The 16,830-nt window shown below is 51.0% G+C and overlaps 1 protein-coding gene across 1 annotated transcript in view; it reads left to right on the top strand.

Moving 5' to 3' along the window:
• L3MBTL1 (L3MBTL histone methyl-lysine binding protein 1) overlaps window positions 1-14,350 on the top strand; it is a 40,914-nt gene extending 26,564 nt beyond the window's left edge. The window contains exons 14-21 of the mRNA XM_067554658.1: window positions 444-554; window positions 1,134-1,248; window positions 2,256-2,355; window positions 3,560-3,757; window positions 9,628-9,674; window positions 11,632-11,789; window positions 12,736-12,798; window positions 13,815-14,350. Of these exons, the coding sequence (XP_067410759.1) occupies window positions 444-554; window positions 1,134-1,248; window positions 2,256-2,355; window positions 3,560-3,757; window positions 9,628-9,674; window positions 11,632-11,789; window positions 12,736-12,798; window positions 13,815-13,949 (927 nt within the window). The 3' untranslated portion in view covers window positions 13,950-14,350. The remainder of the gene's footprint in view (window positions 1-443; window positions 555-1,133; window positions 1,249-2,255; window positions 2,356-3,559; window positions 3,758-9,627; window positions 9,675-11,631; window positions 11,790-12,735; window positions 12,799-13,814) is intronic.
• The last annotated feature ends 2,480 nt before the right edge of the window (window positions 14,351-16,830 follow it).

Genomic DNA, 16,830 nt, shown 5'->3' with positions numbered 1-16,830 from the left:
CTATTCATCTCATTAAGCTCTGAAGCCTCTAAAGCCAGAAGGTCTGTGGCTGTGGGCTGGCTTACACTGGAAAGTTAAATTGGTGTAGCCATATCTCTCTGGGGGGGGGCGGCAAAAATCCAAATTCCTGAGCAACATAGCCAGGTCGATGGGGGTTAGGTCGGCTTTACTATCACCTCTCCAGGAGGTGGAATTCCTCCAGCAATGGAGACTCTTTTCCATCTACACCGTGTAGTAAGTGTAGCAGTAGCTGTGCCATTGTAGTTTAAGTGCAGACGTAGCCTGTGATAGCAAGTGTGTTGGCGTGAAAGCAGGGGATGTTCTGAGTTCCACAATGTAGGTGGCAGACCCAGCCCAAAAGGTGGGAGAGACTTAGGGCAGATATAGTGAGAGCGAAGGTGCTTGTGGACTGCCCTCTGACCCTCTGTATTCTCTGCCCCCAGCGGCCACCCCACGGCTTTCTGGTCAACATGAAGCTGGAGGCGGTGGACAGGCGGACTCCCTCCCTCATCCGTGTGGCCAGCGTGGAAGATGTGGAGGATTACCGGATAAAGGTGGGTTTCCCAGGTCCTGTTTAGTACTGGTGCTTAACCATCACTGTAGTTTGCTCCTCCTACCCACCCCCGTCTTATTGCAACTGATGGAAAGATTCCAGTGCAAAGTGCGTGCGTGCGTGAGCCAGCCAGCCAGCCAGCCAGCCCGCCCACTTGCCCACTCCTGTAGGAAATCTGAGGCTTTTGTCTTCCCAGGAGCAGGCCCAAATTAAGGGACCACCACATGAGGCCTTCTGTGGCCCTGCCCCCAATCCATATTACCATCCCTCCTTGGAGTGGCAGCAAGTTTAGGATGAATGCGGTCAGTTCACACTGTTTGGAGCCATTATTTCAGGCTGTCAGCAGACTTTGTCGGGCATCCATTACACTGGGTCACATTTTCATCATTTTCTTTTCATCCATGAGGCTAGGAATCTCATCTCATCTGATCTCATCACGTGACTCCAGGAGCTGGGGCCCGGAGCCCAGCCCTCTAGCACCTCTGTTTTAGTCTCACCTTGCCAAGGAGCCCATGTGGGTTTAATGCTCATCAGAGAGGGACTGAGGATTAAGCAGTGACCTGTCGCCTCGTCTCCTCAGGTCCATTTTGACGGCTGGAGTCACGTCTACGATTTCTGGATCGATGCGGATCATCCGGATGTTCACCCCGTGGGATGGTGCTCAAAAACGGGACATCCGCTACAGCCTCCTCTCAGTAAGTACCAGTGCCAGTTTTGTCACTGTAGCTCCTCCCCGAAGGGCTAGCACTGGCATTGCCTGCCCAATAAGTGCTAGAATCTGTGGCAACCCTAGTTGTCGCTGCCTCCCGTATTGATGAGCCCAGTGACGCTGTGAGCGGTGCTGGGGTTGGCTGTTAGCGGGAATACCCACCCCCCAGCGCAATTCCAATACAGCAGTACTGGCATCCAACCAGACACCACCTTCACCTGCCACGCATCTCTATCAATGGGAGCTGGCGCCAGCACTCTACCCTGCAACTCCCATAGCCCAGTGCCGCCCCGTTACGCAGTGGACCGAATCTGCAGGCCTGCCATTGAAGTCCGTGGACTCCAGCTTGACACCGGGTCAGTGAGAGCAGAATTTGGCCTGCTGGCTCCTATAGAAGCAGAATCAAACCCTCGGTGCGTACTGGGCCCTGCGCTAATCCCAGCAGGTTTGTATTCTTACTGCCAGGAACAGCGACAGCCCTGGGTGCTTCTCCCATGGAACCGCTCCTGCTTTTCTGTCCTGGTGGAGTCCCAGGCATGTGGCGATTCCCAGCATCAGTCTGTGGGATGGTTTGCAAAGTGAATCTGCTGAAATGGTACCTTTGCACTCGGCAGGTCTGCGTGGGCCTGCAACCTGTCGGTTGGCTCTGGGGCCAACCTTGGGCGCAGCTCCCTGGAATCAGCGGGAGAGGTGGGAGTGCAGGATTGGGCCCAAACGGGTGTTCAGGACTCTCAGCACTGTGCAGCTAGCACCGTGGGGGGCTGGAGGACTGGGATCTCTTTGGCCTCTTGCAGCACTAGGGGCTGCGTCGGCTGCTGGAAGCAGGGAAAGCCCTGGCTGGAGTTCCAGAGGAGGGCTCGAACTTACAGAGCCGAGCACCTGTGGCGGGTAGCAAGGGGAACCTGGCAGCTTCGTTGCTAGGCTGAGCTAGCAACTGGGTCATCACAGCTCTGAACCCACAACAACATCTCTCCTGTCTCTCTTTTACTCTAGGGCCAAAGGAACCAGCCTCTTCTGCCCACGGGGGCTGCCCGACCTTGGGCTGCAAGAGCATCCCCCATACCAAAGGCTCCAAGTACAGCTTTCACCACAGGTGAGCACCCCACGCATAGCCCGGGCTCCAGCCCAGCTGGGCTGCCAGCATGTGGTGGGGGCAGCAACTGAGGTCCCTCCTCCTTTGCGGCTGCTGAGCTTCGCCCCGTGGAGCCTTCCCCAGCTCAGAAGCCCCCATCTGGTTGTGTGGGTCCCCTGGGCTCACACACCCCAGCCCCCAGATACACCCTCCTAGCTGGGAGCCCTCCCCTCCGTCCCACTCAGTTCTCCCCCAGCTAAGGGCAACCCTTTCTCTCCTCCCCCTGGGCCTGGAGAAGTGGGAGCAGGAATCGCAGATGTTGAATTAACCCCTCCTGGGTGTGTATTCCCTGCTCTGGACCAGCCCCATGTGCACCAGGAATCCCCCCAGTGGCGGCCACATGGTCCTGTGCCCTGCCAGGTAGCTTAAGATACCACACTGGGCCTGTCGCGTGGCTGAGGAGAAAAGGCATTACTGGGCGGGGCTTAGCTCCCCAGGGCCAGCGCCCTGATAGATGAGTGTAGAAACTGAAATCGGTGAGAGCTATGAAACACTGTAGGTTTAATGAGATGTAGCCATACACTTCACCATGCCCTTTCAAATGCTTTTTCTTGCCCATTCACCTTGGAATTCTAAGCGGCTCCCATCGAATTGGGAATGGTGGGAGCCCGGCCGTTGCACCACAGCGAAGACGCAGAGCACTGGGAGATGTACGTTGCAAACCCGCGAGCTGTGAGAAACTCGGATCTTCCAGCCCTGAGGATTTCTCTGGCCCCAGCCTGTCAGCCCATCCCCTGAGACCTCGTCCCTCCTCACTCTGCTGGCTTTGGGGCTTAAGAAGTCGCCTGGGTAGTGGGGAGGAATAGAGATGCTATGACCCCCGGTCACCTGCTCCATGAGCACCGCACAATGACCGGGTATTCCCATGGGAAGGTGGTGCTGTTAAAGAGGCACAGGTGTATTTCAGCCTGTGCAGGCTACAGGGCACATGTGGGTTAGCAGCACACCAACGTGACTGAAGTCCTGTGGGATTTGTGCAGTGAACTTTTGTCCTTCGGTCGATCAAGTGCTGGCCCCTTCTCTAAATGGCGGGGCAGAGATGGAGTAACAAGCAGCATGGGCAGCAGGACTCCTGTCTTGTGCCCAGCCCATCTCTTTCCAGGGCCGGCACCCATTTAAAGTGCCTCACGCGAGTGTAACCCTCCACTTCCCCTCTGTTCTCCAGGAAGTGCCCAACACCAGGCTGTGATGGCTCCGGACACGTGACGGGAAGATTCACGGCCCACTACTGCCTCTCAGGGTGCCCCTTGGCAGAGAAGAACCAGGGGCGGCTGAAGGCCGATCTCTCAGACACTGAAGCCTCTGCCCGCAAGAGGAACCTGATCGGCTTCTCTCAGCGAAAGAAATCTCGGCACCACGGGAGGTAGGGAGAGCACGGAAATGAAGCCTGGCCCAGTGTTGCAGCTGTGTCGCACTGAGGAGTATCTGTGTGATGCCCTAGCTTCACGGGCCTTTGTCCTGCTCTGTGATTGGTCAACAGAGAATGGCAACCTGTCTGAGAGGCAGCATGGCCCACTGGACAGGGCATTGGGCTGAGAGATGGGTGCTATCCCTCGCTCTACTGGTGACCTTGGGCACCCCTCAGTGCTTCACTGTCTCCTCCTGCTTCTTGTCTCATCTGTTTTGACAGGGAGCTCTTTGGGGCGCGCAGTGCATTTGTACAAACCTTATGGGGTCCTGACTTCAGGTGGAGCCTGAAGGTTCTATGGTAACTCTGCTCCTGGTGAATGGAGTTAGCCTGTTAGCTCAGGGGGTCGAAATCTGTGCTTTGGAGTTAGCCTACGTCTACATTTGCATGCTTCCCTGGATACTAGTCCTTGTATTGTGAGCACACATACCCGTGCCGAATGTCCTCATAGGCTGTGCACAGGCATATACTGCCATTCCCAATGCCCTTTTTCTGCATGCGATGATAGCACTACCATTTCAATGGTGCATCACAGGAGACCTTCTGGGAATCGCCTTGTGGTTTGCTGGTACTGTGTGCTGCCCTCACGCATTTGGCATCAGCAGCAACCCGTTATCTCTCCCTTCTGCCTACCTGCATTGAAGAAATGAAGCAAGTCCATGAAGATGTTGTTCTGCTCCCGCTATTGCTCATGGGACAAAAGCTCATGTGGTCCAGTACCGTCTACTGGACAGAATGGGTCCAGAAAAATTTGAGACACCAAAGACAGCTGACCAAGAGGGCTAATGAAAATCCACTGGGTCCCCTGGAACAGATATGTTGAATGGTGGGATAATAATGGTACACCCATGAGTGGATCACTGCTTCTCGTCCCAGAGAACCAGCACAGTATGGTGGGACCACATTGTCTTGGAAACCTGGGATGATGACCAATGGCTGCAGAACTTCTGAATGAGGAAGCAGAGTTTCATAGAGTTGTGCAAGCAGCTTGCACCCTCCAGTACCAGATCTCTCATTTTCAGAAACCCATACGAGTACAGAAGTGGGTGGCCATTGCTGATGACACCTGCCAGTTACTGTTTAGTTGCAAAACAGTATGAAGATGGGAAGTCAACTGTCAAGGTGGTGATTTTATGGGTTTGCCAAGATAGCAATACTGTAATCTATACACAGGTGGTTGTGATAACCAAGTCCCTGAAATTATAGTGGGATTTCAGAAGATGGGATTTCTGAAATGTTCAGGGCCTTTGATGGAACACATCCCAATCCTTTGACCACCGAAAGTGGTGAGTGAATACGTGATCCATAAAGATTACTATTTATTCATTCTCCAAGGCTTAGTGGAACACCAACATTGGACACACGGGAAAGGTCCACGATGCCAAGGTGCTCTGGAGACCGGGATTGTACCACAGGGAGAAGAAGGGACTTTATTCCCCTGAAACAATGTGGTTCTGTCCCCACATGCTCCTTGTACCTGCTTCTACTGTGGCTCAGGAAGCTGTACCTGACATTGCCAACCCAAGAAAAAAGGAATTCAATTATAGACCGAGTAGCTGCAGAATGATGGTGAAGTATGTCCCTGAGCATCTGAAAGCTCGTTGGCGATGCTTGCTGACTTGTCTTGGTGCCAATGAGGCCAACACAGTTCGCATTATTGTGGCTTGCTGTGCCTAGCATAACATGTGAAGCCAAAGGGGAATACTTCTAGAACAAGTGGGCACAGGATAAAGCCTGTACAGGCAGCTGGAGCCCACCCATGTGCACACTGCTCCTGGTTCTTGGCAGGCAAGGGAAATTCGTGATGCTGTTTGCTCATACATTGTAGATCAGCATGGAGTCATGAAGGTGACTTGGACTCCAAGGGACACTATTGTGATGCTATGCTGCTGTTGGAAAAGCTCAGTAGAGCATTGCCACATAGTGGTATTGTGACATACCTTGGTGGATTTCAATCCCCTGCAGCTGATGATAGTGTATTAACTGAAAGTGGCAATTGGGGAGTGATTTTCAACTGGGTTACAGCTCCGTGGTTTTGTGTGGCAGAGTGTACACGCCCTATAATTCCAGCATTGAGCAATGTTTTGTTCTGTGTTCAGGGTGCTTTATAGGGAGTAATGAAGCATTGTTCAAGTAATTTGAAAACAGTTCTGTATGGTTTTGGGAGGAGCTTCACACACTCCATCTTCTGTTTTCTGACACCATTGCTCACTGTAGTTATCCAGTGGTATGCATGAGTACACATGTGGCTGCAAGTGGTGACAGATTGGTGGGGGGTCAGGATGGAAGGGTCCTAAAAATACTGTTCAGTGTTAGGTATCTTCACACATTTCCTTTTGTATTGTCTATTAAGTTGTTAGCTAAAATAGCTTTTATGGCTTTGTTAACTTCTCTTCTGGTTTTTGTTCTGGTGCTTTGTACAGCAACAGTTATTTCACAGAGTAGTTCATTGTCCTGAACTGTGTTGTGCTCAGTTTTTTTTTGTTTTTTGTTTTAACATTAAGAAATTCATGGCTGGGGACTGGTGGGGGGAAGTGGGAGGAACAGCATTCATTGCATTTCTTTGTCACCATACATTTAAAGATGTCCCAGTCATGTGCTGTGACCTGCTGACCCATTGCTAGCATATGGGAAATATCATGTTGCTCATACTTGGAAAGCAAGGTGAATGCACAAGTGACATGAACGGTAATTTTTGTTAACAAACATACATCAAACGTAGGGTTAAAACAGTTCATAACAGGAGCTAATTAACCGGAAAAAGGTAAAATATCCTGAAAGTGGGCAAATGTCTGTGTCTTCTCCCCCTCCCTCTGGTAAGGCAGGAATAGCTGCGGAATATCGAGCAGAGTGGAATAAACAGGAACGTCTCCAGTGTGGGGTTGGGGGGGAGGGCTGAACACAAACTGGGCTACAGGGACTGGATCGGGCTCATGGCTCCCTTCCTGCATGCTGTAGGGGGTTCCCCTGCGATGGCTTTTGGGTGTGCTGTGTCCAGCATGCTCCTCCTTGGTGGGGTGTGTGAGATTTACCATCTCAGCAGCCGCCTGAGTGGCAGATGGAGGAGGAGGAGGAGTGCTGCCTGTTCCCAGAGAAGCACAGCGGCCATGGTGGCAGGTCAGCCCTGAAAACTTCTCCCACTGGTTGCACAAGTGACTGCATGCATGCATGGTCCCGTTCCCTCTGGACATTTCTGCTGCTCCATGAACCAGTTTGTCAGTACCTCTTCCTTGCCCTAAGAACTGGAATTGCTCCTGACTTCTCCTGTCAGTGCCAACGAAGCAGGTCCTCCAGGGTCCTTCTCTCCCTGCCTCTGCTCTGCTGCTCTTGCTCTCCTGGTGGAACAGTTCCCTATGGAATGTCCTGCCACAGCAAAGACAAGGCCAGCGTCCCATTTCATTTCTCCTTTGAAGGAGCCTCCGGAATCCCCCCACATAATGTCATTCTGCTGCCGAAGGTCACAATATTGATACTTGTCAGCATCCCAGGACTGCTATTGTTACAGCTGCCTTCCTTCAGACAGCGTTTGCAGCCCACGAGAAAGGAGCCAAGGATAGAAATGGTAAGATACCCGCAGTGCTGTTGTTCAAATGTTGCACTGTTCACAGTGCAACCAGGGGACGGGTGGGGTGGGGTTTGGTTCCTTTCAGGGGTTGTGTTCCTAGTTACCTATTTCTTCTTTAGAGGCTGGCCACCATCTGGAGAATTTAGCAACGTTCAGCGTCCTGGCATGGAAAAGAGAGAAGTGGCTTTCCAGTGCTGTGGAGGACATCTGCCAGAGAGATGCTTCTGTGTTAATGGTCACCCCGCTACCTATGGCTGAGTGGAGGGGTCTGGTGAGCTACGAAGGTGAACTAAGCACATTTGCCCTGCTGCTAAATCTGAAGAACCTCTTTGAATTTCTGCTACGCCAGAATTTTTCTGAATTATGCTAAAAGGACTGGGAGGCAACTCGAGAGGCAACTGTCTGACTGTATTCTCAGGTAGCAGCTGGTGTTCCCATGGAAGAGAAACAGAGAACCACAGAAAACATCCATCTATCCCCTAACCTTCCCACCTTGCCAGCTAGTCCGGCTCCTGTGTCCAGCCAACACCATTGAAAGGGACGGGGAAACAGTCGCAAGTGTATTTTCTTCCCTGAACTTTTGGATTAACACTGAAAGCCCGTCGCCTCTCCACTTCTAAGGGACAGGGCGCTGTGTTTGTGGAACCGCCAGAGCAGCTGCTTCACCTACCCACACTTCTCCTGCTACAGGGACAGTGCATGGGGCAAGATCAGCAACAAGGGCTGGGAACGGTAATAAACATTTGCAATGGTCACAGGGAGAATGGATCACGTTGGATCAGCCAAATGGTTCCCTTTCCCTTCCCGGACCTAGGCAGGCCAGCACCCAAGCCACCAACCACCCTCACCCCCTTCCACGTGCAAAAGGACAGAGGGAGGGAGAGAGATGGTTTGGGGTCTTTGAGCAATCATAAATCTCACAAAACTCTTCTGTTCCCTCCCTCCCTTTCCCCTCAGTCCTCGCAGCCCAGGGACTATCGCTGTTCAGAGTGCTGGCTGGGAAACACACAGACACAGGGGCACAGTGACTGCTTGTTAAGAATCTGCTGTAGCTCCCACTACATGCTTTCCACTGTTTCACGGCATTTCAATAAAATCATTGATTTGCAGTTGTGCCTCGCTTGGGGACCATGTTGGGGCACAGCAGGGGTGGGGAGTGGAGGACTGCCGTCAGGGATGTATTACTGCAGCAAAAGGAGCTATTTCCAGGGAGTGTGGGGGTTTATTGCAACTTACCAGCCTCAGATTCCGGTTCCTGCCATGGCTCGGGGTCCTGCTCCAGCTGCTCAGGGGTCAAGGTGCAGAATCACACGCTCCTGTTCCTCCGTGGTCCCTGCTGCTTCCTTGCCTTGCCCCCATTAGCTTCCTGTTGTGTGATGCGAGAGGGTCATGAGTCACTTCAGGATCACTACTTGCAGCCGTGGAGAGCCTCTGGTCCAGCTCATCATAGCAGGGTCCTGTGCTAGGTCCCCTCCTGGAGCGATTGTTGGAGTCCTTCACCCTTCAGTGCAGAAGCTGGAGGGGCTTTGTGCACTCCTGGCACTGGGATGGAGTCTGTTGAATGCAGCCTCCGTGAAACCTCCCCGTCGAGGTGTGTGTTCCTGCTGATCCGGGGGAAGCCGTGGAGGGCCACGTACTCTGACCACATGTTGATCAGCACCCACATGTGCTCCGCAGCTCTGCATACGGCAGCTCTGCGAGCATAATCCATGATTGCCGGTGCTAATTAATACAGTTCATGGAAGAACTGATCTTAAGAGCTCAGTGCAGCTTGCTACTGCTGCTGGCAATGGGGGGACAGAGCCTTTAGATTTGGGTAAGGGTGAGGCAGGAAAGATATCAATGCATTGTGGGAATGGGGCTGGTGCACACCCTTTGCCCCCATCCACGCTGGGCTGTAGAACAGGTATGGGGGTAGGCCACAGCACAGTCATGTATCTACTGAGACTCCCCATGTGTGCTAGCTTTCCCGCACTACACTATGTCCTTCAGGAATGTGCTTCAGGGCTTCAAATGTGGATAATTGGGAGTGTGTGGCCCAACAAGGCACGTATAGCAGTTATAATTGCAAGGACAGACGGAGCCTTAGAGGTCCTTGGTTCAATCCCCACTAGGGGATTGTTACCTCTATCAGTCACTTAAGGGTGCAGCCCTCGCTGTGCCAACATGAGGTGCGGTTAATGAACACATGCTGGTTCCTGCAGCACCTCTGAAATGGTAAAGCAGACAGCTTGCAAATAAATCCTCTCTCTCTCTTTAGAGGGCGACCTCCAAAGTATCGGAAGATCCAGCAGGAAGACTTCCAAGGTAAGAACCTTTCCCTCCACGCAGCTGTTTTTTCATGGCGGGGGGAGGAGGGGCAGGGTGGCTCAAGGGCATGGGGAGGGGATAGAAAGATTTTTGAATGTTGAGGTCCACATTGTCACTGGGCCTCCTTAATGACCCCTCCCATACCAAACTGGAGGCCATTAGATAAAATGCAGGGCGTTATTTATGGGTCTGGATCTAAATGAAGCACTGAGTATTAATATCCTAGGCTGTATTCTGCCCCAGAAGATTTCCCTTTGTGCAGTCTGTGCTTTCTGGGAAAGCCGTGCCTCAGACAGCGCTAAACTAAGACTTTTAGTGCCAAGTTTCTCTGCAGGGCAGAGGAGCTGCTTCTCCCAGGTCCCCCTGCCCCCCGCTCCTGAGCACAGACACCTAAGGAATCTGCACCAGCAGATCCGCCAGGTCCGCTCCTGTTTCTTCCTGCCTCTCGAAGCCCTGCGACTAGGAGTGAAGGGGCCCACAGGCAGTGCATCCTGCCCCAGCTCCCCTCTCGTGGGGCAGGGTCTGCCCCTCTGCTGCATGCCTGGTGATTGTAAACCACAGTCCGCCACCCTGCAGCAGTGCCCCTTTACTGTAGCTGGTTGGCGTCTTTGATTTACATATCTCCAGTTCATCTCTCTTCTTTCCCTCTTTCTGCCCTGCAATCCCTCCTCTCACCACCAGAGGGTCTGCTGATACTTCAGCATGTGGCCAATATATCCAAATGGGTTGGAACGTGTTTTAATCTTTCATGCCACAATTGGAGAGCTGATTCCATGCTGTTGTCCCTTTGTCCATCACTATGAGCTGAATCAGCTGATGAATGGCTATGTCTGGAGCCCATGAGATCACTTATAATGAGCTCAGGAAAGCTCCACTCACTTAGTAAGGGAAGAGACCAGCCTTTGTAAAAAATTCAAGGGACAGAGTTTGGCCTGAAATTCATTGTTTCAGTTTGAAATGAAAGTTGGTGGCTGGGTGTTTGCATAATTAACTAAAAAAAAAAAAAAAAATCCATGAAACTAGCCTTTTTGGATGTAAACACGCCCCCACCCCACAGCTGCTGGGAAGCTATAACAAAACAGCAAGGAGATAGGACAGGAGAGCAGATAGGGACATGGGCTATAAACAGAATGTGAAACTGATCAGTCTGGTATCAGAGCCCAAATCTTCTGTAAGTGAAATGCAAAAGATAAACAAACAGCAGAAATGTGAGACATAAATCAAATCTTTAAATTCCTTTCAGGTTAACAAATGGTAACCCAAGTAACGAGATTGTGTGTAAATTGTCCTTACATATGTACTTATAAAATGTACATACTTATTGTAATAGAAGGACATGATCAAGTTAAATAAATGCAGTTTGTTCTGCATGAACTATTGCTAAATAGACAGTTTTTTCTCTGATACAGCATAACCTCAGTCATATCATGATAAAGAGATTAGCAGTATTGTGGTAGCTGTGCTGGCCCCAGGACATTAGAGAGACAAGGTGGGTGAGGTACTGTCTTTTATTGGACCAACTTCTGTTGGTGAAAGAGAGGGCTTTTAAGCTACACAGACCTCTGCTTCAGGCCTGGGGTACCTTTCCCAGACCTCAAGAAGAGCTCTGTGTAAGCTTGAAAGTTTGTTTCTTTCCCCAACATAAGTGGATCCAATAAAAGGTATTACCTCACCCGCTTTGTCTCTAATAAAAAGACACCCTCAAGATATGGATCTTGATCATATCCTTTTATTCTGACACAGCTGAGGTTCCACTGTACTGGAGAAGAATGCTGTCTACTTAGCAATAGTTAGTACAGTACAAACTGTTCTTATCTGATACCTGCTGAAACCCCTCTAGCATCTGCCTTCAACCCTCATGCCTTCTCAGACCTTCTTTCAGGCAGGGCCTGTGGGATGAGACTGGATTTCCTTGGCCCTCTACCGTGTGTAACCTTTTGAATTACTTTTCCAGCTATTTCCTCGGACAATATGCACCAGTCCCTCTTCATGTCAGCCTTATCTGCTCACCCTGACCGCTCCCTCTCCCTCTGCTGGGAGCAACACTGCAAACTCCTGCCAGGGGTAGCTGGCATCACAGCAGCTACTGTGGCCAAGTGGACCATTGATGAGGTGAGGGGGCTTCAGAGAAGCTTGGTAAAGCAGAGAAAAATGAAGAAAAGCATGAAATAAATATAAGGTCTGATTTTTCCAAAGGCACATGTGCAAATCCCCCAGTGCCCATGGCGCGCCCATGAGGGTGTCCTTTGCCCCAGGGTGGGAATCAGCGAGGATTGCCTGTAGGATCTATACAGGTTCCACAGTCTCTCTGCTCCCTTCCAGTTCTCCACTCTCTGTGAACCACTCATCTCACAGACTTTGTCTCCCTCCCCGAGCCCCCCGCTTATCCCAGCCACTGCTTTGATTGAGGGGTATTGCTCTGCCTCCATAATAAGGGCCCACTGATGTTTCCCAGTATAAACTCCCATGATTGGCAGTTTCCAGCTTGGCTGGAACCAGTAGTGTTAGACTCAAACTGGGGGCGCAAGGGCGTGGCCAGTGGCCAGCTATTTAGTCATTTATTTTATTACAAATTTTCCAATAATCAGTTTGGACTTCTTTTTCTTTTCTTTTTTTTTTTTTTTTTGTGAGTGACAACTTAAAATCGAAACATAAACCTAAAATCAGCAGAGAGAGAGTCCCCTCCCCACCCACAGTTTTATCTGAGTGCCTCATTAACACCTGCTACTGCTAACAAACACTGCCATACTCTAAGACCTCGGCCCCAAATGCTCCATGGCCCATTGCTGGGTGAGTGTATTTGTGGAGCTGCTGAGGTGTCACCTTTCCGTGGTCAGCAGGTATCTGCCCTCCAGTATCTTAGAATAAAAGATGCGTCCTGTTCGACCCATGGCTTATACAGAACGCAGCAGATCTTGGCTGGAGCAGGGCATGCAGAGTTCTGGAGACTCCCAGCTCTGTGTCGTGCTCCTTAGACCCTGAAAAGGTAGCTCCAGGGGCAGAATTTCAGGCAGGCTAATTCCCTGATTGTGTGTCTCCCTCCTTGTCTCTTCCCAAGGTCTTTAGCTTTGTTCAGACACTGACAGGTTGTGAAGACCAAGCCAAACTCTTCAAGGATGAGGTAGGGTGAATGGGGCTCAGTGCATGAGTGAGGGAGAGCAAAGAAGCCCATTTGCAGGCGGAGGGGGTGGGAGAACGGGCTGCCCTAGATGGTTTTTTACCACCAGCTCTGGGACTCAGCCCTGCTGCTGCTGCTAAATCAACAGCCCTTGAGAGGATTTGTCCAGGGTCGCACCAGTAGCCAGTTACAGCAGAACCCACTAACCGTGACCTCAGATGTCTCTCTGTCTGTCGTGCATATAAGGCACCTCGTGGATCTGTCCAGATATAGTCAATAGATAGATATGGTGACACTCCATGTGTGGGGCAAATCCAGTCCTCTGAGAGTGGGGGCTTGAGGTAGGAGACTCCCAGGGGTCAGTGGAAGAGCAGAAGCAGAGCTGCTCCGTAACCAGACAGAGCTGCTTAGTCCCAGATCCCCTGCCTGCTCCCTCCGGTCCCGTTGCTGGTTCTCTGTTCCTGGGGACTGCGTGCTCAGCTGGAATCCCAGATCCCAGGCTGTGTTTGCAGCACCAGTGGTTACAAAGATTTTTGACCCACACAGCTGTGACAGAGCACATCTGATCCCAACTTACTGGCAGAGAGAATCGCTCAGACACGTCTGCAGAGTTGCCGAGGCTGGCTGACCCAGAGTGCTTTGGTTGCTGGGAGCACCCCAGCCTGTCCAGTAAATGGCCTGCGCTGGCACTGGTTTTCATTGCCCCTTACTAGCCTCCTAACATGGTGGCGCTGGGGAGGAGGCTGGGCTTTGCACTGAGGAGGCGGGTTCATGTGTCCCATGCTTGTAGCATCCTGGCCTGTAACCCAGCTAGTCCATCCCAAGAGCCACCTTGCTGGCCCCGCTCAACGTCCCGCAGCTGTGCATCTCCCTGCTTTGCAGGATGTGCGTCTTGTTTGAACACAGGGCCCTGAGGCGTGGGGGTGGGGAGGGGCAGCCTTGGAGCACAGATTTCCCGTGAGCAGGATGCGCACGCTGGGTCTGGATCTCCCTCCCTTCTCCCCCCGTCTCTCTTGCAGATGATTGACGGGGAGGCGTTCCTTCTGCTGACGCAGGCCGACATCGTCAAGATCATGAGTGTCAAACTGGGCCCAGCACTCAAGATCTACAACGCCATCCTCATGTTCAAAAACGCCGACGACACCTTAAAGTGACCACGCCCCACAGCACGGGACCGCCCTCGGCACTGCAGCTGCCGCGCTGTTTGTCTGGCTCACTGGAGCAGAGACCGTCCTTACTGCAGCAGCTGTAAAATCCTGCTCGCTCCTTCTCTCTCTGAGTCATCTTCTCTGTCCATGCACCAAACCCATCTCTCTGTCTTTCTCTTCCCACTGACCTGTTATCCTTCTCCTCCAGCCTGGCAGGAGAGCTCCAGGTGGGGTACCATGGACCAGCGCACTCTCCACTGACCATTTTAAAGAGACAGACCGCGGATTTGAGACAGGATGGCCTCTGCCCTTCTGACTGACCCTGTTCTGTAGGATGATGATGTGTGTGTGTTTGTTTTTCATTTGTTTCGGGACAGAGGAGATACCAGGGAGAGGGCATGGAGGGATGATGATGCTGCTCAAGAAATCAAGATCAGAAATTTTTGTGATCACATCAGAATTAAACTGATTCCACACACCCCTTCCCTCTCACGCACATACACACATGTGCGCGCTCGTTGAGAGGGGTGGCTCGTTTTCCCTTTTCTTAGCAACTGAAAAGGATTTTCTCAACATATCTCGCTGTGTTGGGGCTGGTATATAATGCTCTTTCGAAGGGACATTCTCGAGTAGCTTTTTATAGCATTCCATTTGTTCTCTCCAGTTTTTGTGACTCTCCCTTTGAAGCTGGGAAGTAACTTTGCTTTGCCCCGGCCCTGTTTCATCGTGGCCATGAGGCCAACTTGAATTTTCTTCCATTTTCTTCTGTTTCTCCTGGGGAACGAGCCCATAGTGCTATTTATGCTGCAGATTTCTTTGCTGCTGGGGGTCAGTGTTTTTTTATTATTTATATTGCAGTAGCAGCTAGGAGCCTAAGTTACTCACCAGGACCCCCCCTGTGCTAGGTGCTGTACAAACACAGAACACAACGCTGGTCTCTGCCCCAAAGAGCTTGCAGTCTAAGTATAAATATACCAGCCACTTCAGCACAGCTCTGGGACTAAGGTTTGTCTGGGACTAAGTTGTGCCCTCTCTGCTGGATAGGTGGCTGCTCTGCAGCACAGAGATTCTTTGCAGAAGAAGAGTGGCCTTTTCTTTCTGTCTCAATGGTGGGGTTTTTATTTTCAGATCTCAGCAGCCCTTCACCATCAGACTATAAGAAATTCAAGGTGGGCCCAGTTTTTGTCCTTAGCTACTTGACACATGTCTCCCTGTGACAAGACTTGAAAACTGCTTTTTCAAAAAGACAATCACCTACCAGTTATTAATGAGACAGTCTCTTGAGATTGGCTAAGAAAAGGTCAGCGCAGGGTGTGTGATGGTGTACGGCCAACTGCCTTTACTCCACCATGTAAAAACTTCCTGAAGGACCAATCAGAAGAGGCATAGGCTGGGCAGAGGGACCCAGTCCCCAATCCGCGCTTTGTCATGTTAGAAACATTTGCATTCCTAAGGTCTGCAATTCCTTAAAGGAATCAATATTTTCCTTTGTTCCCCCCCTGCCCACTGAAGACAGGGATGAAAGCTCCTACCATATGCACCAGCAACATGTCTCATAGTAACATGGCATATGAAGTCCACTTTCATGTACATATGGGTCAAATTCATGCTAGGCTTCCCATGGAAATGCAGCATTTTGACTCTTTTTATTATTGACTCTTTGGGGTCACATTTGACCTGCCATTCCAATGTTTTCCGCTTGCTATTCATGAGAGATTTTACACACTTTTTTTTTTTTTTTGTAAGTTTAGGTTTGTTTCGCAAGTTCTCTCTCCTCTTTCATTTTTTTCCATCCGTTCAAATGCTGCTGTATGTTCGTCTGTGGGGAGAAGCAAAATGGGAGGCAAGGTGTTTTGGACTCTGGACCCTGTCCTCCCAGACATGCAATCTGATCCTCAGCAAATGGTGCCAAACCAGCCTCCCTATCCAAAGAGGAGATCTTTTCCTGGACTGCTGTTGGTTCGGAGGAGCGGAAGAAGAGGAGGGGTCTTGGGATACAAACATGATTTCAGCTTTGGGATTCTCCATGTAAAACTCCCCTGGAACATTTCCAAACTTGATCCTGACCAAAAGCAAGTCTCCTGGTTAGCTCTTTATATGCCTGCATAAGGCTCAGTCTGTGTTTCTAGGAACATATACTGCAGAGAAAGAAAGGAAGAAGTCTCCTGTTCTCCTCAGCTCTGCCTCAGCCCGCTAAATGATTACATTCCTCTAGTTAAAGGTGAGCTGAGCAGTCATCGCGCTGGTTGGATGCCAGAGGGGTGCTCTGGTCTTGGTGCTGGCTATCGGATGTCTCAGTGGAGCTCTGGACTCGGCCCTGGAGCGTCAGGTGCCTGAGTTGTGCTCCGCATTTGATGCTACAACAAAAGATCGAGCGGTTAGTTCCTGGAGAGGCTGTTCCAATAAACAGGACCATTTTGAAGGGAGCAGAAGCTGTAAAAGTCAGCCCAGGATTGTCTCCTGGGAATCCCAGTGGCTAATGGGAGTAAGTCTCCTGTTCTATTACTGAGACAGAGGGTGAGCTGTTTTCAGGCTACCTGACACCTTACAGATCTTTAGCTGCATTTCTGGACGCCTGTGAAACTAACTTCCTGGTTATTGGTGAGACTGTAGGCTATAGTCACCTGAGGGCTCCCGGGCCAAACTGTGCCCATCCAACTCTTACATACAGCTTCTAGGAGATTTACCTGAACTGTTTTCTCACCTCCTTGCAGTGTAACCTTGGACACAGACCAGACTGGACTGGACTGAACTGAACTGGTATGCCCAGCTGTAGTGTGGAGTCTAGATACAGCCTGGGAATGGTCTCTCAGGGGGAAGTCTCTGGGGTCAGAGCTCTCCAAAAGGAAATGCTTGCCTGGAAGATGTTCCTCACTGGAAATGTGAA

This window comes from Emydura macquarii, unplaced genomic scaffold (genome assembly GCF_026122565.2).
Source record: "Emydura macquarii macquarii isolate MOO-44397 ecotype Brisbane River unplaced genomic scaffold, CSIRO-AGI_Emac_v2 contig_1483, whole genome shotgun sequence".
Taxonomy (NCBI): domain Eukaryota; kingdom Metazoa; phylum Chordata; order Testudines; family Chelidae; genus Emydura; species Emydura macquarii.
This window is presented reverse-complemented; position numbering and strand designations above follow the sequence as displayed.